Source organism: Octodon degus, unplaced genomic scaffold, assembly GCF_000260255.1.
Source record: "Octodon degus isolate 3935 unplaced genomic scaffold, OctDeg1.0 scaffold00101, whole genome shotgun sequence".
Lineage (NCBI taxonomy): Eukaryota > Metazoa > Chordata > Mammalia > Rodentia > Octodontidae > Octodon > Octodon degus.
The window spans coordinates 8,742,859-8,770,594 of NW_004524677.1; the positions used below are offsets into that span (position 1 = coordinate 8,742,859).

Here is a 27,736-nt window from a genome sequence, read left to right on the forward strand (position 1 = left end):
CCCCCTCCCTCCCTCTCCCTCCCCCGTCCCTTCCCTAGGAGTCTTTGCCTCCACACATCTCTCTGTCTTGCACTTTGGCTGATGGTATCACAGAGATCAAGCAGTTGCCAAGCCAAACCTAGCAGCTGCCCATCTTCCAGCATACACTGCTAGGTTTCCTGCTCTTGTCCCACGTGAGGACGGTGTCTGAGGGACCTACACCAGCCCAGGAGCAGCTCTCAGTCCCGAGTTCCTTAAAGACAGAATATCCCCATCCCCACTCTCACCTCCAGCCCCTCTTCATCTTTCTCCCCTGATTTTCTGCATCAGCACTCCTGCTGTGCTCATCTCCCCTTCCACTCATAAAGAAAGCCAGCCATCAGGAGCAGAGGGTGTCCAGTTCTCCATACATGGCCACATGGCCTTTCAATCCCCGCCCCCCCGTTTTCTGTTTTCTTCCCAGGAACATTTTCTGAGAGGAACTTCCTACATGTACCCCTTCCCAGAAACCCTGTTCACTCCCTTTGCATGTTCTGCTCTGACCTCAGGCTTTGCTCCTTCCCCAGAGCTGCCTCAGCTGCCTCCCGGCCTCTGTGGTCTCCCAGGTCCCTACTGGATCCTCACAGGCTCTGCCAGCATCGGAGCACTCTGCGCTGTATTCTTGTCTCTGTACGTCCCTGCCCTCCCCAGCAAAGAGTATTTACTCCAGGGAAGTCCTGAGCTGGTCTGCTGCCACCACGTTGTCACAGCCAAGGGCAGGGACAGGAACACTCAAGAGATGTCAAAGAGGAAAGGAAGAAAAGAAAGAAGAGAGCAAGGAAAGATGACCTGAGACCCTGCTATGGATCCTACCCTCACACGCACTCTCAGCCCAGAAAAAGATAGATGAGCAGGCCATTACAACACATGGCTCTTTTTTCAGATGGTTACTTAAGAACTCATGCTTGACTTCTTACAATAGGAATGATTTCACCAAATGTCCTACAATAAAATAGTTAGCTGGAGTGACTGATGGCCTCCAGCAGCCTGAAACTGTATCTGTTTCCACTGTGATCCAGAAATGACAGGGGGAGTCTCCTGGCAACCCTCCCACCCCTGGGGCTGGGCCTAGGGCCTGACCCATGCTGACCATGTGTTCCACCGCAGAGCTGTACCTCAGACCCCTCTGCACACTTTCTTTCTATACGCGATCCTCATATCCTGAAAATTAAAATTAATTCTCTTGTGCTGCAGTATTACGGCACACTCACATGGGAATCTGTCTTACCCCCTGGGTTTTCTGAGGAATCTCTTAACATTTCCTGAATATAAATTTAGGCATCTTTTGAGATATTTTGGTACCCTAAATGATTTCACTGAGAATCTTAGGCACTTCTAATAGATCTAAAAACAAGAAACCAAATCTCCATTGCTATCTTGAAAAATCTGTAACATTTTAATTTGAACACTACACACAAGAATGTAGGTAAAATGTAGCGTGTTTTGGACCCATTTAGAGAACTTACACTGATCTGTTTCTGTTATGCTAAAGAGAAAAAAAAGTTACTGATTAGTCTTCTTACATAGCAATCAGTTCATTGTCAACTTAGCTCTTAAAATGATATCTCAAAGTCTGAATAGCAATTGGAACCTATATTGAACAAAGTGGAAGCCAAGAGATACTGAAATTTGGTTAAAATTATGACACTAGAAAAAAAAAAAAACCAAAAATCTTCACTGAATCAGCTTGCTCATGTTCCTAGGAGCCATCTACCAAATGTTTTAGAGGTGTGTAAATGTCAGTAGATTATATTAAACAACTAAGATGAGTTCGAATGAACTCAATGCATTTAGATCTGTGAAAGATATTAGCACTAGGACTCCTAGTGTGAGCACTCCAGGAGGAAAACTGCTTGCAACCTACTTTGTTTTTTTTTTTTTTTAAATTTATTTTGTGTGTGTGTGTGTGTGTGTGTGTGTGTGTGTGTGGCCAGCTCAGCCCACCAGGGGGCAGGGCTGGCTGGCATGTGGTGCTGGGGGATCGAACCGCGGTCCCTGATGCTTTGCTAAGCTTGTTGTTAGTAGGTGCTTTAGACCACTGAGCCATCTCACCAGCCCCTTGCAACCTACTTTGAATGTGCAAATCCAATCAAATTTTTGGCTTATTATCATTTTAAATTAAAAGTTACAACCACAGAAGCAGTGTTCTGGGCTGGGACAAAATCAGCAGCGTGTGTACCCAGAGCTCCTTCTGGCTCCTGCTCTGCTTATGTGGCTCATCTATTTTCCTAAACAAGTATGTTCACACTTTTGATTGAATACGAAAGCAGCTCCTTCTTATTCCTCCATTCACTGGAGTAGATGTGAATTAATTTGAAGGGAACAGGATGGCGATGTAACTATCTTCTTCTTCAAAAACAAATGCTCTACCTCTGCCCTGATGTTTATGGTCCGTGAAATCCCTCAGCTGAGCTAGGAATCTGCATCTCAGCGGGGGTCATGCTGCTTCACAAGCCTGTCCCACAATCACATTGGCTTCATGGCTCATTTTCCAAATGTACTTTTCATTCCGTTTTAAGTATATGCTTATTGAGAATTCTTTTCTTGAAAATAAAATGAGCACGGAATGAATATGTTTGATGTATCCAGTAATGTTTGAATATGTTTGATGTATCCAGTAATCATCACAAAAGCCATCCTATACTACTGCCACCAGAATGCGATGTGTCCAACACCAAAGAGAAAGCTGTGTGTCCTTCTCAATTTTGTGAATATAAAAGAGGACCAACAGATTTCAATATAAAATCTATGGATGATTATAATGATGATGTCTTAATCTAAATATGCCATCTTCACCATGATCAGTAGAAGAAAAGTTAGAAAAATTAACATTAAGATGATGCTAAAGTGTTATAAAATTTCCTGTCAACACTCACTTCCTAAGTTTTATTTAACATCTTACATTCGGTTGAAAAATCTATAATATTTTCATTCGATCACTACACATAAGAAAGTAAGTAAAATATAGCATGTTTTAGACCCATTTAGACAACTTCCGCTCATCTGTTTCTGTTACCCTAAGGAGAAAATAGTTATTGGTTAGTCTTCTTATATAGCAATCAATTCATTGCCAACTTAACTCTTACAATAATGTCCAGGAGTCTGAGTAAAGTGTACTTTAGAAACACTGTTTGTGGCAGCAGATGACAAAACTCAACTTCACATTTTACCATTTGCTCTCACATTAACTAAATTATTAGGGTCCAAGATTTCTAGTAAGACAAGAACAGTGATTTCTATGTCACTGGAGTGTTGGAAAATGAGGATAAAAGATGAATTCAAGGTCACTCAGGGTACCCCCCTCAAGTCCTCCTGAAAAGCCCTGTGCCAAAAGTTGGAATTTTCACCCCAATTTTGTACATAAAGATTCCAAGTGATAATGGTCCCCATAATACAAAGACTCAGCCACAGGGGATGGGGGAAGCCTGAACCCAGGTCTCTACAGTCCTATGTAGGGAGGGGCTCATTGCTTGGTCAATGGGACAGTTTCGCAGCAGGAATTCCTGAGCCCCAGGAAACCCAAAACACCCAGGGTCCCAGAGAAAGCTATTCCTTTATGTGGGAAATAAGCATATAGATGAGGGAGGGGAGCCTTGGTGATTTGTAAAATAAGCAAAAAATAAGAGCTAAAGGCCAGCGGTTTTGCTTCCTTTTTTCTTTCTTACCATCTATCTTGGTGTGAAACTAGTTTGTTTGCACAGTGCCTCAAGAACCACTCTTGGGCCCCACATAAAGTGGTTCTAGAACCCAACAAGAGAGAAAATAATGTTTACATTGGCATATAATAAACTCTCAAAAAAAAATCTCAGAGTAATAATTCCATTTAACTGTTTAGTCATCAGTCCCAAGCTAACTATCATGGAAAAAAATGTTCTAGACCTGCCCTAGATTCCATGAAACTATAGTTTTGCATAGTATGCTTGAGGATATCAAAGGCTTTATGGCCAGACAAACTTCACACAGTGATTTCTAAGGCAGCATAAATTAAATAAAATTATTGTATGCTAGATTATATTTTTAGAAGAGCTCATACAATGTAAGCATTTTTTTCATTTTACAAAATAATTATTGACAGGGTCAAAAATGACAAGCTTTAAAAAATAAGTAAATCTGCATGAAAAATTTAGAAACTTCTTTTAAAATTGTTTTTTTTTTTTCATATTTTTAAGGAAGGGCTTACAGCATTTTCAGGGTCTCACTACTAGATTAGACTCCTAGTGATCCACCTATTTACAGCCTCCCAAGTGCTGGGATTACAGGTGCATGTCACCAAGCCCAGTCTCAATTGCCATCTCAGTGCACCCCAGGGTGGGGCCAGCACAATAGGCCCATGGATCGAATCCCCAAGCCCTGTGCCTGCTTCCAGGCACTTTAATCCACTGAGCTATTTGGCCAGCCCTAAATTTCTTAGCAACGGGCAAAAGTTTAAAAAAAAAAATCCTCAGGAGGAAAAAAAAAAGAGTATGTGAAAATACCTTATAAATTTAAAATTATTCCCTTGTCTTAATTTCAAATTCCTCTGCAGTCTGCCCTCAGGAGAGGGCTGCCAGTGATAAGGTCATCTTTAATTTATGGTACAGTGTTTTAAACATGTGCCCTTTGAAACTTCAGGGCAGCAAGGCATGAAATCTTCTAAAATCTTCATGAAAGTCCACATCTTTGACAAGAACAGAAACTCACAGACATTTTCCCAGGGTGAAATCCATGCTCTATTGGAATGAAAATAAAATTACCATCTTGGTTATTCTCTATGAGTAATAAAAGTAGGTTTAGTCCATGGTGAAGAAAAGTTCTTCATGTAAAAGCAATGCATTTAAAACAAGTTTTGGCCTAAATTACCAAGATGGGCTGTCAAACCTCACTGAATATATTCCCTAAAGTGTAAGCCTTTTCTCCAAATTGCATGGAAATACTCAGATTTTTCCCATCAAGCCAGCCATATTTACCCAGAGAAAGAAATTTGGATCAAAGCATGGTCAGTTCCGGTCCACCCTGGTGGAGAGCTCCCCAGCAGGAAGCGCGTTGACTTGCTCAGCTGAATCAATTGCTCTCTTTACATCTCCCCCCAGTGCGGGTAAAAGTGCCTTAGATTTAGGAGTCTGTGGAAAACATGTGTTGGGCAGGTGACCGAGCAGCCACTCTGGCAGCTGGAGGTCGGAGACATCTACCTGCATGGTCTCTGGGAGGCGGAGAGCCCCTTGTGGTGCGGGAGCTTTAGCCAAGCGGGAAATGCTGCTGTCAGCCTTCTGAGGGCTTCTGTTAGCTTCAGCCATCATGGCGGCGTTACAGACTCAGGAGCAATCTCAGCCATCTACGCTCGGTCTTTTTGCAAATAAAGAAATGTGGAGACTAGTTACGAGTCCAGATAACCTGCACTATAACTACATATATAAGCAATGCACTTCGATGGTGTAACGCATACTTTTCAATGGATTTTTACATACATACAAGTTTATCAATATCATTTTTTTAAATTTATGGGTCAATTTCAATCACATGCACACTGTAAATTATGAAAAGTGTATGAAACACTAAATCTGGTCAGCCTCTCTAGTAGTGTCAGGTAAAATGTGCTAAGTCAATGACAGTGGGTCAGCTGTCATCTTGGTCAATTCAAACACTCAAATTAATCCAATTAGGCCACCAGGGTATTATTTAATGTTCATTGCTAATTACTAGACTAAAAAAGATGATGCTATTTCCAGACAGGCCTACTAACTCTCTTAGGACAGCAATTAAGAAGGTTTGAGTCTGTATGCTAAGTTATTTCCTGAGTAAAATGAGATTCTTGTGGGAAAACTATTACTTAAAATGCCACACAAACACTGGGGCTGGATTATCACCAAATCCCTCAACACCAGCAGGACATCAAAGACACGAAAGTAGAAGGAGGCTACTATGTGACACAGTAGAATAGGTTGTCCCAGCATATGGTGAGAATGTCCTTAGAGCCTCCATCTTCCAAATGTGGGAGACACCAATGTGCCAACAATCTATCTCTATATTGAGATAGAAATGTCTGTAAGTTTCCTCCAGATGGTGAAAGATCAATGTTACAATCTGTCTCTATTTAAAAACTTGTTCAGGAAAGCAAAATGCCCACCTCGATGGCCCTGCCTGTGAAGCCAAGGCTAGGGAAGGCACAGGCCGACCTCTACAGCCACCTAACGTTTCATCAAATACCAAGACTCGTGATTTTTCTGCTGCAGCTGAGGAGAAAAACCTACCAGATACGTGATAGAGATTCAAACTAAAGCCAAACATGGGAATGGCAACCCCACGTTTTTTCTTTCTCAATAACTGGATGTTTTCAGAGAGTTTGATTACATGCCACAGCACATCGCTCTCCATGCCTGCAAATCTCTCCAGTGCACCTGCTGTGCAGACACCAATACCCGGGTCCAGGCCTAGGAAGATGGAGAAGGGCTACAGTGCCTTGCAGAGTCTTGATTTTAATCTACAAGTAGCTCTCAATTGCACTGACATTGGGAATTTTATGGCTGTTTATGTTTATGATGGCCTTTTTGTTTATCAATAAGGAAGTTAGAAGAATGGTTGCAAATAGCAAGTCATTTGTTTTCCCCATCCACCTGCGACAAACTCTACCTTGGAGAGTGTCTCTTTGGGTAGGAGGTTTCTGTGGTGTTTCTACCTCCACCTGCACAGCCTGCTTTCTTTCTCTTGTCACCAGGGAACCGTAGTAGTCACAGTAGCCCTGAACCCAAAGCATGCCTGGGGGCCAGCACCAGGCTGCAGTGCTTCCTGCCACTCTCAGAACGTGGCAAGAATGTCCTTAGAACCTCCGCCAGGCCCTGGGGACAGGGTCCGACTCCTTGGGGTGCCAGCGTGGTGCTCAGGGCCTCACACTGGCCAGGTGAGCGCTCTAGCACAGAGCTCCAGCACCAGCTCTGCGTGCTGCATAGTTCTAAAGCAACAGTTCTCAACCCTCCATCAAAACTCCCCAGAGCAGGCTGCAGCCTCCTGGAGAGGTTTCCACTTACTGTGCACTGGAGAACATACCTCTTACTTGTCACCTTTCTGCTAATTCTCACTCCTCTTCCACTTCAAATTCTAGGCTGGGGCCTTTCCTTCCTTCCAGAAATAGGATCAATGCTTCTGACAACGATACCTTTGTTCTCCACCACTTGTTCAGGAAATCATTCCCGAGGTAGGCAGCGCATGGTACACTCTACTCTAAGAGGTGGAGGACATGCACACAGATGGTTCTTATAAGCAGGAGGCAAACAACACTGCAAGGAACAAATTAATTGCAGTGCACCAGGCTGGAGAAACAGAAAAGGAAAGCCAACTGGAGAAAGAACAACGGTCTCCCCTCCAGGGTCGAGAACCATGGTTTTTCAATACAAAGCCAAACCCCAACTTCTTGGGCAGTGAAGCGAAGTTAAAAGGAGAGGCCAGGCTTAGCGCTGCAGAGATTGAAGGGGAACGTGGTGCATACAAGAAGCCGGCACAGAGCCCCCGTGGAGGAAGGCCGCTGAGGTGCCTGAAAAACATCCAGAAGTCCAGCATGAAAAATTCAGAGAGCAAGTGAGGCCTTGGAGCTGAGCCATGAAATTCCATGTCACTGGGGGCAGAGCATTTAGGGACTGTTGCAGCCAGCACGAGGCCTCTGGTTCTCACTCCAAAGGACACAAAAGGTACTAGAACATTGGAGCGGACCTGTGCCACAGTCTCACTTAGGTTTCCAAAGGACCACAAAGATGGAAGACAAGGGGGAAACACGGGAGGAGGGAAGTCGGCTCAAGAGCTGGGAGCGCCGTGTGGCGTGTAGGTGGAGTCGGCCAAGGAGGAGCGCAGGATTCCCTGACAGAGGCACAGAGGCCACGAGGGAAGACAGGCCAAGGATGCGCTCAAGTGTGTGGTGGAAGTAACAACTTAAGAGAGGAGCTGACGTCAGCGAGAAAGGACAGACTGGAAAGCGCAGGCCACAAGCGCAGAAACCGCAGCCCAGGGGGAGTGTGGCGTGCAAGACAGCACGAAGCAGGTGTCTGCCGCCGCTGCAAGGCTGGCTTCTACCGGAACCCTTCATTCCTCCAAGAGCAAAACTTTGGTTTTTCTTGAACACCTATATCAATGTCAATTAAGGGCTACAAATTCAATAAATATGTGCTCAGTGGATAACTGAATGTTTTACCAATTATTAGCATACAGTGAGAGTCAGATTTAAAATCTCAGTACTATGATTCTGCAGTAGCTTTTGTAACTGTACAAGGATGAACAACTTCAAATACTGTAACTGTACTTGCTGCTTACGAAATCATGCTAAATATTAAAACTGATTGAATATTCTCTTTGTATTTATTGAATAAAATTTATTTTAACTAGGAAGCTATGGAAGCTAAATTAACTTTGGCAATAGAAAAGAAAAACTCAAATAATCGTTTATTTATTAGTCCTACATCTTAGTATAATTTTTCAAAGCCTAGTTATAAAAAGAATTTGATGCGATAAAATGTATTTTATATCTTTTGATGCCCACAGCACTAGGTTTTATCGTAAAGTAGCAAAATGTGATTTAAACATTAGACAGTGGATCTGATACAATTACTGACCCAAAAATCATTTCAAAGGAAGTAACCTCATTAGAACTAATCTCATCAGAGCTACTTTTGCTCGCTTTCTCTAAGTAAATCATGTGTTAAGGGCACGTTAACAGCATTCAGAGACTCTGCGCAGTGCCCCTCGTAGTTTTGCCTCCTTTGTTCTGCGCACGACAGCAGGACAGCACACGTGAAGGGGCAGCATCCTCCCCACATCCGCGCTTTTTACTTCCGTGGCTTGAAAATATGAAATGAGAAATTTTGGAAATAAAGAATGTATCGATTTTAAGCTGCATGTTGTTGGGAGGAGGAGGAGGAGGAGGAGCGCTCACGCCGGCCGCCCGCCCCGCGCCCCCGCGGCGCGCTTCGCGTCCCTCCGCCTCGGTGCCAGGCGCGTGTGCCAGGCGCGCCGTCCTCCGCTGTGCCCAGCAGCTTTGGCGGACGGCGCGCGCGGACCGCGGTTGTGTGCGCTAACCGCTAGTTCAGCTGCCCCTCATCCCAAAGGCGGCAGGGCGTTGCTTGGCTGTATCCAAGAGACCCTGTAGAACACCGTAAGTGAGAAGCTGACGCTTTTCGGTGAATTGGGAGAGAGAGCTGCTGCGTGCTGAGGTACAGTCACCAAGTCGCCAACTTCCCTCGGCTCACCTCGCTGGCATTGTACAGCCTCAAATTATAGGAGACAGAAAAAGTCACTGCAGTGTGAGAAGATCTCCCAAGACTCCACATACCAATGTCGCTGGTTGGAGTCTCTGTAATACTTGTCCTACTCTATCAGTGTTATTAATCTCTTCCTGTGTTTAGTTTATAAATCTAACTATATTCCAAATACATATTATGGGCAAAAGCCATGGGTGGGTACTATTCAGGGCTTCAAGCAGCCACCTGGGATCGTAGAACGTGTTCCCTGTGATTAAGGGGCCACGGGCTGCTAGCGTGCCACCTGTCACGCCTGTGGTGGCTGCACACCCTGACCTCTTGCTCCTCCCCACACGCGCCCTTCACCTGCTCCGAATACTGAGGCACGTGCTTCCGCGACACGCGCAGGTCCTCGCGCCCGAGCTCAGCCCGTGGGGCTCCTCGCCCCGAAAGCTCCCTCTCCCTTTCTGGAGGCCGTCAAAGCACTGCTCAGGGATCCAGCTGCAGACAGCCTCCCGCCCTCCCTTCAACACCCTGTCCTGCCCAGCCGTCGGGAACTGGCAAATTTACGGTCTCCATTCTTGGGTCCTGGGAATCAAACCCAGGGCCTTGCCCGTGCCAGGCAGGGCTCTGCCGAGGGCGGCACCCCCACGCCCTTCTCTGCTGCTGATGTCTGTAGGGCTTTGGATGTGCTTGTCCGCTGCTTCAGGCTGTGGAATGTCAAGACAGACTTTGTGCCCTCGCTTTTCATTTCTCGCTTTCACCCATCTCCCGGCCCCGCAGGACACAAGCGGTGTGTGTTTGCTCTAGGGCCGAGCTCCCCGCCCCCACACGTGCCCCTTCCCAGGGTTTTTCAGAAGCTTGAATGGCTTTAGAAGAGATGCCTCTGGAATGGAAGGGAAGGATCACACAATGTTGAAGCCGAAAAGACCTTCACAAGCGGTTCATCCAGGACGTGGGTGGGGAAAGGCATTAACCTTTCCGGCACAAAGGCTTTGAATACTATGAAAACATTTCTAAATGTTATTTAATCTTCACAGCAACTTGGGTATCAACAGCAAGGGCACGCAGTGCAGAAGAGAACGCTGGACCCCTGGGCACACAGGGGCACATTCTTTGCAGCATCTCACAACGAAAAGCCACCAAAGAAAGACATCATGGGCTGGAAACGCCACTGTGGGAAGGAGCAAAGAAAGGTCGCCCTGTCACCTCTCAGCAGAAGGAAATCTGGTGAACCGACTGGGGAAGGTGTTAACACAATGCATTTTGGAAAGATCTCTCAGCCCCCACACATGCCCTGCATTTTGATGCAAGCAAGACGCAGGAACCTGAACAGTGCTGAGGTTGCCAGGAGCACAAAAGAACTTCATTTCTCTCCCTACTTCCCACAGCAGGCAGCATGGGGGCAGCGCACTGACTCAGAGTATTCCGGACGAGCACAGGGCTGCGTGGAGGACCGGTGACACACGCACACTCTTCATATGAAAGTGTGAACTGAGCCCCCCCCCACACACACAGAGGAAAACCAGAATGTCTCTGAGGGGCACCCACAGTTGGTGTAGACATCCGCACTGAGCCCCAACCTCAGCAGACCACCCAGAGAATAGCAGGAGCGCTGATCCTTAGCCACAGCCCCCAAGGAGGGCGCCACCAGCCTTTTAAGAGAATATTACCTCGTGCTGCTTTTGCTTTATTTGTGGAACCCGGAATTGAACTCTGGACCTTGCACTTGCCAGGCAGGTGCTTTGGCCGCTGAGCCATCTCCTCGTTATCTAAGATCAGGCTCAGAGCCAGCTGTCCGTGTGTAGCCAAATACCTCATCTCTGAGCCATCCTCAGCTCTGCTGTGACCAACGCTGAACTTCCCTGATACTGCACGTGCCGTCTGCTTTCTCATACACAAGCAAGCTAGCACAACCACCGGACGCTTGACAGTGTCTGCGCTACCTGCTTTTGTCGGACAATCTCTGTCTTCATAAAGAATGTGAACAACATGCCTCCCTCACTACACTCACTCGTCTCTCAACTCTCAGCTGAATCTTTAGTTCTGCTCCCAACCCGGAGGACAAAGGCAGACAACGTCTCCCTCCCAACAGCAGAAATTGTCATCACTTGAAGGACGAACAAAAAAGCATAAAATAAACACATGGGGGGCCTCAGTCTGTTCCAGCCCATGGAAGACAAAAGGAATCCGCAAAGCTTTTGTATCCGAAGAGCTCCTTCCGTGTGGCTCTGTCACTTAGGCATCATTTGGCTTCACAAGTGCTGTACTTATTTTTTAATTATTAAAGTAGATTGAGATTATTATCTTAGTTCTGTAGTATTTCAGAGCTCAGGATATCTAGCAGTGGTTATTTGTGCATGCATGCGTGCATGAACATGCACACACATGCACACACACGCACACACGCACACACACATTTTGTGGCTATGATCATATGGTTATCGACTGAACTGCGTACAATTCAAGTATTTTAAAGACTAGCATAATGATATTTATTGTTCCTTATTTGCAAGTGATATTTTCTCGGCAATGTCTAGACTGCCTTTTTATTCTTCAAGATTTATCTTGACAATTTCCTGCTCCAAGCATTCTCCCAGCACACGCACTTCAAGGTGGCCTTACCGGGCATCTCTCCGAGTTCTCCGTTTCCTCCCTTCATGGACTCCCTCACTTCCAATGCCTCGTCCTTCCCCCACTAACTTGTGAGCGTTCAGAATGCTTTCTTTTTGGTCATCACCCAAATGCCTGGAGGAGTATCCGCCCCACATAAAAGGCCCCCAATGGATAAATAAATGAATGCATGCAAGAAATTGAAAATTTGAAGTGCACCACAGTAAAACTGTGCTGATTTGTAGCTTAAATAAAGTGGAAACACCAGATTTAGCAGCCTGTATATCTGCCACGCTTTGAACTGGGCACTCTATTCCCTTTTCATCTCTCCTCACGATAGTGGAAAAGTAGAAACCCAAGCCAACCTTAATCGTGGTCGTGTGTGCTCCTGGGTATTCTTTTTCTTCCAGTGTCGACCATCTTTCTATAAACTTAGACACCAAGGAATCATCGTAGTCCACTATCTGGAATCCAGACACATTTGCACCGCCAAACTGGATTTTTAACAGGTCGCCATCTGTAAATCCCTAGGCACAGAACACACTTATGTCATCCACAAGAACTCACCATTTAACATGTAATTCTACACAACGGTTTTATATATTTCAAACAGTAGCTGATACATACGAAGTTTTCAGAAAAGGTCCCTGCCAACCTGAGATCATGCAACCCCCCTCAGTAATGCTTACACAGAATTTCAGTCTTACTGAGAAGCCTCCCATGAGCAGGAGCATCGAGTGGAGCCTCTGCCCTCGGCCACAGGCTCGCAAGGCCAGGGAGCGCATAGCGCAAGACTGTGACCTTGAAACTCATTTCTCATTAAGTCGATCATTCATTCATGTAGTATAAATATTTTTTAAACGAAAGTAGAAGGCCTTCAATGCACAGTCATTCCTAAGAATAGTTTTATAGATTTTATTAGAAATTTTTCTTATATTATTAAAATGAGTTCATTCACCACTAAAATTATCATGTAGTCTCTCCACTGATTTCCGATGCTGTTGAAGGGATCTTGTTTCAGTACATCAGTATTTCATATTCTTGCAATTATATGAACTTGTACACTTTATTGTTCTTTATTATTTTGTGTAATGTCTTTTCTTTCTTGTTGATATTAGACTATATTGTTAGCTGAGCATGGAAGCACAAGCCCTGAATCCCAGCTCCCAGGAGGCAGAGGCAGGAAGGCTGCTTTGTATTCAGCACCAACTTGAGCTACAACGTGAGTTCAAGGCCAGCCTGAAGGGTATAGTTAGGCCCCGTCTCAAAAGGACAAAAAATAAAATACATTGCTGTTTTCCTAGGAGAAGTATAATTGCTTTTTGTTGGTTTGCAATTTTGTTTTCACTTTTGCCAGAATACAAATAGTGAAAACATTATATAAGAAAATCATATCCAGGGCCAGAGAGAGCTCAGCGGCCTAAGCACATGACTGGCAAGCGCAAGGACCAGGGTTCAGTGCCAGGAACCACATGTCACGCCGATCCCACACTGTGCTGGTCACTGAAACCAGGCTTGGTGGTGCAGGCGCTCCCAGTGTTAGGGAGGCTGAGACAGGAAGATCACTAGGAATCCAAGCTGCATAGTGAGACCCTCTACCAAAAAGAAAAAAAAAAAAAAAAGAAAGAGAAAGAAAAGAGAGAAAATGACATCCGTGGTGTGGAGCACTGCTTCAGGCTTGCACTCTCCATCCCCACCACATCCTTCACGTGCCCGTCCTCTGCTTCTCCTCAACACTTACATGGCTCTTTCTTGATTTGTCAAATTTAGATGTTTTACTGCATTTCTATTTATGCCATATAAGCACGTAACTCAGTTTTGTAACCAAACATTTTATCCCTCAGTCATCTGGCCCAACATCTACAGTTTCGCTCCCTCTCTCCGTCTGCCCCATGGCCGTGACCGTGCAGCGGCCCACAGTGTCTCAGCTTCCCCCGAGAACGCCCTGTTCCCTCCCTCGGTCATGTTTCTTTCTCCTGCTCTGTTCGTCCAGGAGTTTCCTGAGACGCTGGAGGTAACGCTTTGGAGGCAAGGCATACTGACTTGACTTTATTTTACCTGGATGCTTGATTGGTATTTTGCCTCAACAGAGATTGGTAAAGTGAAAATTTCCTAACTGGGAGGCTCCATTCCACTGATTTTTATGTTGCAGTCAGAAAGTATCATTTCTAACTGCTTTGTATGGTATCTGCTTCTAGCCCCTACCACTTCCCTACCACCTCCAAAATACATACATACATACATACATACATACATACACACATACATAAATACCATTTACAATCTGCCCTTTACCTCCAAAATTCCACAATGAAAATTTCACTAAATTGTTCTTATTTCATTATCGTATGCATCCAAGAGGCAGATCTGTGTCAATCAGCTCTGGGTATTTTTCAAAACGATTCTTGAATATTTTCCTTCTGTTAAATTCCTTTGTCTCCCCTAGTATGTCCATTTTTAGGTATTATGCCCTTAAATCAAATGTCTAAATCTGTTGTGGGTTTATGTTTTCTGATATCACGTTCTCATTTTGTTATGTAATCCAGAATATTATTCACTCTCCTCAAGGTCATGTAATTAAATTAACTTGCTATTTTAAGAAATGAAATGAACAAAATCAGTTAGCTTTCCACAGCTCATATTCTCCTTTTCTTCTTGCTTACAAAACCTTTCTTTTATTTTTCTTTTTCTATAGATAAAATGTTTTCATTTTTCTGTAGATATTAATTGTATGTTTTAAACATTTTCTTCTTTCTTTCTTTCTTTCTTTCTTTCTTTCTTTCTTTCTTTCTTTCTTTCTTTCTTTCTTGTATTTCATGCTTCAAAGTAAAACTTTTCCTACATGCCTGTTGCGCTTAGTTATTTTGGGCTGGCCATGACACTCAGGCTCATCACCAAGCAGGGTCCGTGCAGGAGACAGGTGAGTGGGCAGGGTGGACACAGGGCCCGGCCATATTTCCTTTCCTTCGTTCTGGGCCATGCATTCCCACTGCAATCCCCTCATTTCCTTAGAAGTGTGTATGTCTAGTTGAACTCTGGAGAGAGAATAGGGCACGAGGTACAGCGAGGCTCAGAATTCAACATGCGGCCTTCCCCTGGATTGCTTGGGTACCTGTTATTAGAGTATCAAGATCTTCCACAATTCACCATCTCTAGAAAGTACCACCGTCGAGAGTGCAAGTGGGTATCTAGGGAGCAGGGCTTGTCGCTACTGATGTATGGGAGTGAACAATCATTTCATACAAAAGTCTTTGAATCAAACTTGGTACCAGAGGTGCTGGTACTGGCCCAGTTTCCTAAGATCCATTTGCAGAACAAGCTGTCCCCTGGGGGCTAGCAGTTAACATCCATAACCTGTCCCATCCACAGAACTGCCAGTAGTCAATGAGGCAAAAATAACTGGAATCTGGGTACAAAGATGCATCTATATCACCGTTCACTGAAAAGAGTAATGTGACTCTCGCAACAGAGAACCTCAAAGGTCCAACGGAGCCCCCAGCCACTCCGAACTGCAGCCACCACCTGGTCCCCTTCCTGCCTTGCTGGCCACATGCGCTTGCAGCTCCTCCCAAGCAGCCTCGCTGCCCTGCACGAAGGACTTGCTGAGAGGCTTGGTTAGAGGAGCCAGCGGATGCACGTCCTTCCTGCCCCACACTGCAGCTTTGCTTCCCGAGCGTCCCGCTCCACTCAGGTGGAGCCCGCCGCGTAACTCAGCTATCTGCATCCCACCTGGGAACACTGTGACACTTCCCCTCCTCTTTGCCACCACATTGCCACCTGTCATCCACTCTGTGTCCTCAGGACACTCTATCTTGCAGTGCTGATGTTTTCACTTGCCTTAAGGTTTTATATCACTTTCACCTTTTTACAATCACTATTGTCATAGTTGTATTGCAAACACCACTTTCAGCAGGGACCATACTTGAGATTTTTAAAGTAACTTTTGTAAGGGTCTACTTTACATTTTCTATCTTCCTCTCTGAATCTTATTAATTCATTAAAAATGAAGAGGAGAATAAATTAAAAAGAGGAGCCACTGCAGAGGCACTAAGGACTAATGACACACACAGCAGCAATTGCTTATTAAGATTTACTGCCAGTTTCAAAAGAGAAGTCCGAATCGATGACCTGCAAATGTCTGAGAATGTGATGTGGAGGTGTGCGAAGTTACTAGGACGTTGGAACCATCACTATGCCAGGAACTGAGCTCAATTAAATCCATGCAACCAGCTTGGGTGAAGAAATGAGACCAAGCGTTCTATGTGCCCTTCCTCCACACGCTGCATACTCGTTAAGCTTTCAAATTCTGTATGAGCAACTTCCACACAGCACTTCACCATCTGGTCTGAAACAGGTCAATAATGACATCTATGCTGATCCCTGGGATTAGCCCTGTAACACTGGAGGAGCCAGGGGCCAGGAGGAAGGTGAAGTCAGCCCAGAGTTTGGAAGATGAACCCTTTGACTTTGGATGGCATGTTTTCCAATTTTGAAATTGCCAGGTGGTCTCTAAGTACTGAGAAATTGAAGCAAAATTTCTCATTAAACTTTATTCACTAAAAATTTCACATGAAGAGTAAAGCAAGATTTAAGAAAAAAAAAAAAAAAAGACAGAACTTGCAATCAGATGAAATACCAGGTAGATGACTCCCTGGAAAAATTACAGCAGCATAAACTTTCTTCTTTTAATAAACTTCGGTCATTCAAACCCTTCTTTCCTATCTTACAGTATCACACATCAACTCTCCAGTCGGCAAGCCAACTTCTGTCATTCTTTCTCAGTGTCTCAGCATAATCTCCTCCATCTGGATATTCTCCAAGCTTTCAAAACAGTTCTGTGCTGTTCCTCAAATGACTGGACCCACACAAAGGACGGAAGACCCGCTGCTCCCAGCCGGGAGCGAATTCTGTGGAGACTTGTGTGGGGCTTCTCTATTTAATCGTGGCTTCTCTGCATGTCCCCTCTGGGCCTCTTCAGTATGCTCGAGGGCAAGATCTGCAGTTTGTGTCATCTTCAGCATTTCATAGCCAGACAGAGATTTCCCCTTCAACAGTCACCTTCTGCCAACGGCATACTGGCTTGAAATTTAAACTAAGTGCTAGTACCAACTTCAGTGAAAAACAGTGTCCAGACATTGGACAGTTGTGGCTTCTGTTTGGATTTTAATCTGTGTCATCTCTAATGTACAGTCAGATGTTATGCAGCCACACGCTGAGTCTACATTTGTATAAAATTTAAATCCTTCTCATATTGCTATGCTATTTCCAATAAGCTTGCATCTTCTGCTGTTTTCCCTGTTTCCCTGCGGTTGTGCAAGGGAAAGGGGGACTTAAGCTCAATCACAGAGGATCATGTCAACTTAAACATCATTAATTCCTGAAAAGTGAGGGCCTAATTTCATGTTAACACTACTCTAAAAGTGATTTTGAAAATAAAATCTAATAATTACTCAGAACTGGTGACTCTGAGTTCTCTTAAAGGGAAGTAGCAGGAGCCGCTCCGTTGTTTCAGGATGACCCTAATTTGGCAAAAATCCTGATGAAGGAGGTGTCAGCTAGAAGAGCTCAGTTCTCAGACTGTTAATTACATAGTAAGTAGGAAAAAGAACTCATAAAATACTGACATTCCATTTTATATATAGTGTTAATAGTATTATCATATATTCAAGCTTAATTTTGCAATAAAATGTATTTCCTAAAAGTACAATTATGTCAGCTATTTTATGCATTAAAACTTTAAGGAATGTACACAAAGCAAAGTTTATAAAACAGAAAACAGTGAGAAACAAGGGAATATTTTGACAGATAAACTTTACATTACTGAAAAATCTCCCTTAGTTAAATTATACCTTCTAATTTGTTCAGTCAAATATTGTTCTATGAAATTTTTGGTCACTTTTTATAATAGGAATTAATTGGAAAAGTAAAGTGGAATGTAAATCTAAAACATAACAAATTGAAAAACTATTGCCAATTCTAACCTATCAGGTCTACCAAAATTGCATTTGTAAAACTCTACTAATAAATGGTGATCAGAGTTACTTTTAGAAAGCATAATGAAATAATAAAATAGTTTACCTACCAGATTTGCAATGATATAGTGGTACCCTTTAACATGTTTTCCAATGGTAATAACCTACCAAAAATAAAGAAAACAAACATTTAATAAATATAAATATAGTCAATATAAGTTACTAGTATTGCAATGTGTTTCAGGAAGGTAAAAGGAATTATACCTACTATGTCTTAATGCAATTCAGGGAATATTTCTCACAGGAAAACATAATAGTATATTTTAGTCTGAAATAACACTGACTCTTCAAAAAGTCAATCACTATCCCAAAATAATTATTACATTTCTATCAGTAGTGAAAATAAGATGCTAAGAAGCATAAAATTAATTTACTTTTATTCCTTTAAGAAGTATATCTTGTCTTTTTAGTAAAAATCTAAACAGCAGAAATAAAAACTGAAGTTTTTATAATCACACATTATATAGTCTAAGATAAGCACACAGCTACAAAACTACAAAAACTTTGAAAAAATAATGAGCAAATAAAAATTACAATGATATATAAAATTATATCCTTATCATCAGAATATTCAAAAGCTTATAGCTTAGTTCAAGTGGACACCATTTCTAGGTTACACAGCCAAGTATTAGAGAGGTCAATTTTTTTTCAGAAATGTAATTAAAAGATCATGCCCTGAAAAACCACCTCATGGAATTAGAGGTCATGCTGTAATGCTCACAAGGGTTTTGGTTAATCCTGACAACAATTTAACCTTTTGTTGACCAACAGCTACATGAAAAGGGCAAAATATTTCTGACTCAGCAGAGAGCCAGGAGTCTGAGTTTGTCAACATGCCCATCCTGTGCAAGAGGAAGGCATGGACATTGTGTGAGTTCTGGGCTCCCAGCCCCAGGGTAGCTTGTTTACAATATAAGGAGGGAGAGAGGCTGGCTAGAAGCCACAGCTGCTGCCCTGGCCTTTGCCCTTTGCTGGTTTCTGCTGCCATGGACTGCAGCTCTCTACCATGTGCCACTGGTTGATACAGTGTGTCAACTTGAGAACTTTAAAAGTTAAATTAAGTGACTCAGCAGAGAGCCAGGAGTCTTAGTTTGCAAACATCCTCATCTTATGTAAGAGGAAGGCATGGACATTATGTGAGTTCTACACCCCCAGCCCACGGTAGCTTGTTTATAATGCAAAGAGGGGAGAGAAGCTGGCTGCAAGCTGTACTCCTTCCTTTTACTCTTTGCTGTTTTCTGCTGCCATGAACTGCTGCCCTCTGCCATGTGCGACTCGGCCTGAGATCCAGCTGGGTACAGACGGCAACCTCCACAAACTAAGAGCTAAATAAACCTTTCCTCCTTAAATTTAGTATTCGGGTATTTTTTCCCAGCAATGAGTAATACGTAACTGAGACACAGAGACACAGGTACATGTGTATGCGTGTGTGTGTGTGTGCGCACACACACACACACACACACACACACACACACACACTAAGCATTTAATGTATCTAACCTACTAGCCTCACAGTTTGACCATGAAGATCAGGGTGGAGTACAGGAGTAGAACCATTGCCCCTCTTGATGGCTGCCTGAGGGCAGAAAGCCGAGGGGAGCCTCCTGTCCTCAGCATCCCAGGGCCCTGACACTACTGCACTGCCTACCCTTGCCCCAGAAAAGAATTCATTTGGAAATTGTATGATACTCTCCATTGAATGCATATGGCTTTCACATTATTGTCAAGTTGAGTGGTCATAAATCAAACCATCATAAAGCCAGGTCTATGCATTTTCAGATATAATCTCTATTATTAAAAAAAATAATAATAATTCCAGTGGAAAGAATCAAGAAATGCCAAGGTGGTAGATAAATGTGCCAACCATTATTTCAGTCTTCACACTAAACTGACTTGGTAATTTCCCAAAGAATTTAGCATAATAAGAAAAATTCTTAACAGGCTGCGAACTCCGATGACTTTGACACTTCTCTGGTCTATACCGTCTGTGCTCAAGGCCCATGGCAGCTACTCAGAGCTCGAAAACACTGCTTCTTGCTCCATCATCAGACGGTTTATCTTTCTCTTACGGCACAATGACTCTTGCACATTGTTAGCTCCTGGGAGTAGAACTCCCTGATTTTCCATCGTCTTCTGAGAAGACAGAAGTACACAAGTAACCTACTTAGTTGAAGAACAAGGAAAATGATCCTGGGAGGAATTCTCCCACATGCCACTTTGACAAAGAGTGGTAGCTGTTTGAAAGAAATTAGGTGTTATATTGTTTTCTAAATCATTTTCATGCAATGTAACTAAATTGCCTTTTACAAGAAATTGTGTCCTCTATTTTGAAGGATTTTTATGTACTATATATACTTCTGAATGAATACCTCATGAATTAATACCAGTTTTCTCAAGGTAATATCCTAAGGCATTTTTTGAAATTTGAGAAATATCCTTTTAGGATACATCCTACCACTTATCCTAAGGGCATCTGCTGGCTTTGCTTACTGTGTATTACAATTTCTAAAGTGTGTAGGCATTTCTTCTGTGAATTAAATAAATGCAGTAGAAATGGTGATATCAGTAGTCCCTAAATGTTCATTGAGAGAAAGATAGGAAAATTCAATAAAAATCTATATAAAAATTAGCATCAACCATATTCCCTATTAACATTTTGCCTTTTAAAACAGTATTATACTACCAATAGAAAAGTTGTGTTGCCTTACGCTTCTTTGGAATATTTTTCCCACATCATCACAGCTAGAAGTAAGTACCTGAAAGACTGTAACAGCTGATAATAAAATACCTAAGATGCAATGCAGTTCAGTTGTACTGCTAAATTCAGTCTATCAGGAAAATAAAGAGTTTCATCTCTTTGGTAAATACCAAAGAGTAAACAGATAAATAATACTTCCTTAGAAAGCACTTTATCTCCCGTTCATTTGCTAAACATTATTCCTTGTGGAACATCAAAAAATCTGATTTACATCTTCCAGAAACTCTTTCAGAACACTCATTCTTTGCATTCATAACATGCCCCATTGTTGTCAGCATATATTCACATTAATACAATTTGATGGGGCCTGGCCTGTTTTGTTTAACATGACTTTTTAAAAAATCTAATGCAGTGTCTTCCAGCAAGCACTGGATGCTCAGGGAGTATTTATTCAACAATAATTAAAGAGCCCAAGCAGCTGATTCTCACTTCTCTGTGAACTCTTGACAGAATCCCAGAACCCTGGTCCTCTATATTATATTGTTTTTTGTTTGTTTGTTTTTCTATACTTAGAGCAGGGTCTACAGGGTCTATAAGGTCTCACTATGTAGATCAGACTCATAGTGATTCTCCTGCTTACAGCCTCCCAAGCGCTGGGATTACAAGCGCATGCCAATTCCTGTCTCAGTGTGCCCCGGGGTCAGGGCCAGCATGGCATGTCAGGTATTGAACGCCAGCCTCTGAGCTCTGCCTAAACAGGCATTGTGAACCACTGAGCTGTCAGACCAGCCCTACAAGTCCTCTATAAAGAAAGGTACTTCCTCCTCATTTCTGGACCACGACTACCTTTGGATCCTGAATGTCCCTAAAGACCTATGCATCAATGGGGTGGCCTCAGTGAGTTGATAAAGAAGATTCTAGAAACCTTTAAGAAGTAGAGCCTTGCCAGAGATTTTAGGTCATCAGGCACACTCTCAAATGGCACCATGAACCCAAGTCTCTCCCTGCGCGCATCACTACTTCCCAGATGCTGGGAACTGAGCTGCTTCCTTTACTGCTTGTACCTACAATGATGTGCTGACTTCCACAGCCCCAAAGGCAATGGCCCCCCGTCACAGGCTAGAACTACTCAAATTGTAAGCCCAAATCAATGTTTACTCTCTGTAAGTTTATTCATCTCAGCTATTTGTTATAGCAATGGAAACCTGACTGACACAGCACACTATAGCATGGCTTGCTCTATCACATGAATGCATTTTCCCTTCTCTATACTATGTTGATGGAATACAATTAGGACTCTTCCTTGTCTCTCTTGGCATCCTTTATTGTGGAACTAGGCTAGACCCAGGGATGTAACTCAATGGCACAAGTACCTGCCTGGCAAGTGCAAGGTCATGAGTTCAATTCCCAGTACAAATAAATAAATAAACTTATTTATTTATTTTATGCTGAGTCACACCTACCCACCACATGTAGTCAACATATTCAAGGATGTCTCACAGATGTGTAAAACCCTTCCCCTTGTGAATAACTGCCACACAAATATTTTAGAGCTATGATGGCACATTTACTTCTGAACATTGCTTTTTATGATGCTTCAATTTCTTTTGCAGTTTTTCCATGTCTAGCTTTGTATAGCATTATTTTTCTATATGTTTTCACTAATATTTATGATGATACAATGTGAATACTTAATTTTTTAAACAAGACTAATGAATATTATTAAAATAGAAATTTAGTGAAAATTTCCTATCAAATTCAAAAGAGATTTTGAGAATTATGCCTGACCCAAAAACTTTCAGGTTAAAAATAATTTTAAATTCATTTCCTGAGGCAAGATTTTTCCATCAAATTATTAACTTCTTTGCCATACAATATTTGATTCTTTCTTGTAACAGGTTGTTGATTTAGTTTTCAGTATTTCATAAGAGGTTCTCCTTTTACGTCTTAAAGCCTGTACTGTATATCAATTAGGGGACCATTAACATTTGTATCTGCAGAATATTTGTGTTGAGTAGGTTAATAAATCTAATTTTTGCTGCTAAGCCTAGACACAAGAAGAAATGCATATGTAACTGTGGAATTTCGTTTCCGTCATACACCTTTCCAAGGAAATAACAACCAGCACGCGCAGACACCCTCAACTAAAAACGTCATAGACACTGTTCAGCTCTTTTATGTTCAAACTCTTTACTCAGCAGATCCTCGTGAGTCCTTGTTTGTTTACTGTTTTTCAAATACAATAGCTGCTACTGCTCGTCCTGTTATCACTGCGAGCCTGTCCCACCCTACAAAGATCATAAACTGCAGCAAGGTAATGTAATAAGGACGAATACAAAAGATCTTGTCTCTTTCATTTTGTGACTCTTTCAAATAGTCAAAATGGATACATGGAGTTGACTTTCAAATAGTGAATGTGGCCTGAATGTCTTTCATATTTCAATTTCACAGACTTTAATTTTTCATAGTGACACGAATATGTTAATACAAGGAGAAACATCACAGCTTACAAAAATAAATACCTACTTCTTAGAGACATGGACCCAGTGAAATAGTAACATCAGCTATTGACATCAGAATACACTATACTGTCAAAGTATTCTAACACATTACGAATGAATATTTGAAATGACTCATGTGCCTCGAAGAAATTCTTTCAATTTCCCCTTAGAACTCAGATTTTGGCTTAAGATATGTCTATCTCTTTAGCTAGTAAAACTTCATCCAGATTTAATTTAAATTCTTCAACGAAAATATCATAATCTAGTGCAAGATTTATGTAAAGCATGAAAGCAAGGAATATGCACTGAAGTTACAGTTATTTCATAACTAATATTGCCTGTTGGCATTCCTGGCAGCCACCGGCCCCTGCTCACTGAACCTGAGATCGCGCCCATGATGGATCTCGCTGCGCCCTACACAGACCTGCCGTCCAAGCGCGGTGCGCAAAGCTCCACAAACACTGACGTCGCATGCAGAGGCTATTTTTGGTGAAAACAGAGAAACAGAGAGAAGCAAACCTGGTCCACAATGTCATTCACTTTGTCGCGTTCACAGTCCAGGATCACACGCCGTTCTTTTTTTAACTCCAGATCTTGGAAGAGCGAGCGGTATGTCTCGTCTTTCTTGTCATTGTTGATGTTCCCCACGTTGATAGCAGTCACCTGCCACTTCTTCTCAGCAGCAGAATCCAGCACAGCTTGCAGCGTTGACAGGCCTGGGGAGCCAAAGGAAAGCGCTGACTGCAGAAGGCCCTCAAATAACTCTGATCTGGGCTGTGAAATTGCCCGTGTGCGCAGTCAGCGCTGACATACTTGTATAACTCTGGGGATGTTGACTCTCCAAAAATAAAGCTACGGTCTCTATCAATATCAGCTTAGATCTGCATCTCAGCCAAAGCCCACAACTTAATACTACCGTTCTAACCCAAATGGGAGGAAGGCATTACCTTTTTCTTTCAGCCCTGCCACCTACCTTTTGGCTACGACTGTACGGTGAAGTATTTAATGTCTCCGGCTTATGTGAAAGCAAAGATTTCATAGACACTGCTTCTTCTTATAGACAGGCAAAACTGTTGAGTCTTGTATGCCTGCCTGTCACGTGACAGTAATTTCCTCAGGGAATCGAGTGCATTTCTATGAAAGGTAGCTCTGTGACCCCAGGTAACAACAGTAGCCAGTAATCTCCACGAGGCTACAAAAGATTTCCTCCTATTGATTTGGGTCTGCAGTTTTATTGCTTTTTTTTTCTTCTGCAGCCTTCTGTTTTATTATTATTTGTTATTGGGACTGATCCCAGGGGCAGATAAAATGCCTGCCAACTTCACAGAGGGTGGCAGGTCTCTAGTACAGATATCTCAATCCCTAAGCACGAGACAACTTCACCACTCTTTAGTAATTTGGCTCAGAACAAAGATAACTTAGAAAGATTTTATTTGATTTTAATTCTCCTAATATTTTCTCTTATTTAGGACTGAGAGGCTTAACAACTAGAGGATTTATTTCCTGCAGAGATCAATTTGTCAGTTAGCACTGGAAAAACTAATCACAAACTCATCTCCTTCCCCACTTTCCCTCTTCACAACCAGGTCCTTATCTACATGAAGCCCAGGAGCTAAAGGCTACCGAAGCCACTCTGAGGTCAGTATATCACCCTGTTGTTTCCAGAAAGGCCTGCCTATTTCTCAAAATAATGTTGGGCCTCTTTTATTTCTAAAATTTATGATTCGCCTAATGTGATCACGTCTTCTACTACCTAAAAACAAAAGTTTATTTAAGTCTTTTTGCCGTGACAAGAAATATATCAATTATAAATCTTTCCTGGTACTTCCTCAGTAGAGAAAATATTATTAAAATTATTACGAATTGAATGTTAGTCAGAGGGTACCTATGATGTATCTAGAACATCTCACGAGACCAGAAAACCAGGAGGTGCTCCTCAGAGTCGGTGTCAAAGATCTAGCAGCCGATTTGAAGAGCTTTTCTTTAAATAAAGATAGATTGGAATGTTAGTTAGAGTGAGTGCGAAAGACTGAAAAGAACAAGACACTATGCATGTATGAAGTTATATTAAAAGAATGCATTTGTGAAAATGTTAATGCTTGTCTTCAATAAATTGAAGCCAATTAATTATTCTAAAAGCTAAGGAAGGGAAACAAGCATCTTCCCCCTCCTCTGCAGACTGTACCTTGGGTAACAATGAAATAAAGGTTGCTCTTTTGAGAAATGCTCCAGCTAATTCCTGACGAGCCTCTGAGAGTTCAGATCTATTACCATTCTGCAACACCTAGTTAATTAATGAATGAAGCCACAATCATCAGGCTGATCACAGACAAAGGACAGAGACCCTGAAGTTCTCCAAACAAAGATGTCTGCCTTCATGAGACCCACTCCTGTCACAAAATTTAAACCAAATCTCATCCAACTTCCACCACCAGTTCATAAGGAATATATGGAAGAGGGTAATGTCTTTAGCATTTGATAAAGAAAACACAGTGATGGTTACTTGTTCCTAAATAACTGCATGGAAAAGAGGGCTATAGAAGAAAAAGGAAAATCACTCATATTGGCCATGGGTACAGCTGGGTTAGGAATGTGTGACTGCCAGACACCACGGTGCACATCTGTAATCCACACACTTGAGGGCTTGGGTGGTGGCTACAAGAAGGTCACACTTTCCAGAGAAGTCTGAGCAATTAATTCAGCAATTTGAGGACACACTGACCCAAAATAACAGCAGAGTGCATGGGGAACACAGAACCCCGGCCCTCCATTGAATTCCTGGTACTACCAAAAAAATCAAAACCAAAAACAAAACAAAAAAAAATACTTTAGGTTCTTGTTACTATTATAGTTGTTTAAATATTTCATAGTGAACATGAAAGTATAGCATTGTTTTCAAAATAGATGACTGAGCAACACACTGAAGCTGAGTTGGTCATATCTTTGTTTTGGGGTGTGTGTAAAACAGTCATCAGTGTCTTGCCCCTAGTCTAGTAAACATGTAGGTAAACATGGATTTCTCAAGGGAAAAGGTAGAAAGATTACATTCCATTTTTTAAAGTGTTCAGCAATAAAGTCTAGATTTTTAAAATTACCCCAAAGCACTTGTTTCTTCCGTTCCCTTTGGGAAGTGAAATCCTTCCATGAGGCAATTCCACTGCCTTCCTCCCCTCATCATCAGTAGGGGAAGAACATGCCCAAGTGTCTGTCACATCAGTGCCATAGATACCAACATGCTTCAGAAGAGCAACCAAGTCCACCCAGCCTTTGTCCAAGTGGAAAGGAAAAATCCAAGTCTCTAAACCTCGCCCCTGCCCAGGTCCTGTATTTCCATATTTCAGCCACTGCTCAGCCCCCCTTGCCACCCTCTTAAGGGCCTTAGAAGTCCGTGATCATGCTCTATATGCAGTCCGTGTTTAACCACACAGCAATTCCAGAGAGCATCCTTCATGCCCACAGTAACTTTTCTCTTTTGTTTTCATTTAATTACAAAGTTTCCCAAATACCAAAAATTTGAAGAAATCATGCATTTGACATTCTGTCCCACTTTTTGACAGACATAAAAGGAAAATTTAAATGCAAATCCACTTCCAACCCTGTGAAGGGATTTCATCAAGTGATCATTTTAAGCTTAATATTTATCGGCAGTACATCCTGCCAAAGAATATGGGGGTGATGTGCCCTCAGAAAGAACTGAGTCTTTTAAATGACTTTCACACTTACTCATTTTAGGTGCTCAAGGTAACCTGAAACTCACGCAATCTCCATCAATAAGACTAAAGTCTTAAAAAATGTTGTCTATTTATTAAGAAGCTAGGGGCCAGGGAGATGGCTCAGTGGAATAAGCACGTCCTTGGCAAGTGCAAGGGCCTGAGTTCAATCTCCGGTTCCACCAAAAAAAAAAAAAAAAAAAAAAAAAAAAGGCGCTAAAGTGCTCAAGCGGAGCTACTACATCAGATTGGATAGCAACCAAGTTCACTCAGAAGACACGGAGTGATATTAAATTACCTCCAAAGGACAGCCAGAAGTCATGCTTGGACAATGGCACAGTCTTGCATACGACATGAAGAGGCCACTGTCCTCTGCCCAGTAGTCTGTCTGGATGATTTTCAGTAATAGGAACAGGCTCTCTCAAACTACACCTGACCTCCCCCTGCCTCACAACTATGTGCAAGTTTTGTATGAAGTCAGATTTCTATGTAGTTAATAGTTTTTAAAAGTAAATATCACAGAAAGATGACTTTAACACTGTAACTGTTAGCCATGTCCGTGAAGTGAAATTGACCTGAATACATGAGGTACAGTGCAAATTCACGGGCTCAATCTCCCAAAGGCATATTCTAATTCTAAAGAAAAAAAAATGCTGTGGAGCTGTGTGTCTTCTTCACCCACATAAACTAACATGCAGATATCACATACACGCATCCATGATTGCAAGCTGGCACTAACCCTAAAAGCTCTGCGTAAGCATTAATTTGCACAAAGCTACCAGGAAGAATATTACTGTACTGTGATGAGCATACTATTGTATCAGGGTACTGAGTTTTCTGCTTTCCTACTACTGAACTATGAACAACAAAGAATATTGTTAAGATACAGCATTTTTCATCTAAAAATAAAAATCATTTATTGTATTTTTAGATATTTGTTTAAAGAATAATTTTATTATTTTATTTT

At 42.3% G+C, this 27,736-nt stretch overlaps 1 protein-coding gene across 5 annotated transcripts in view; it reads right to left on the minus strand.

Annotated features, from left to right (window-relative positions):
• Gria2 (glutamate ionotropic receptor AMPA type subunit 2) overlaps positions 1–27,736 on the minus strand; it is a 148,820-nt gene that overhangs the window by 40,386 nt on the left and 80,698 nt on the right. For all 5 annotated transcript variants that reach the window (XM_023723638.1, XM_023723639.1, XM_004638708.2 and 2 more), the window contains 3 exons: positions 23,579–23,775; positions 17,911–17,964; positions 12,194–12,355 (listed from right to left, as the gene is read on the minus strand). In XM_023723638.1, coding sequence (XP_023579406.1) covers positions 12,194–12,355; positions 17,911–17,964; positions 23,579–23,775 — 413 coding nt within the window. The remainder of the gene's footprint in view (positions 1–12,193; positions 12,356–17,910; positions 17,965–23,578; positions 23,776–27,736) is intronic.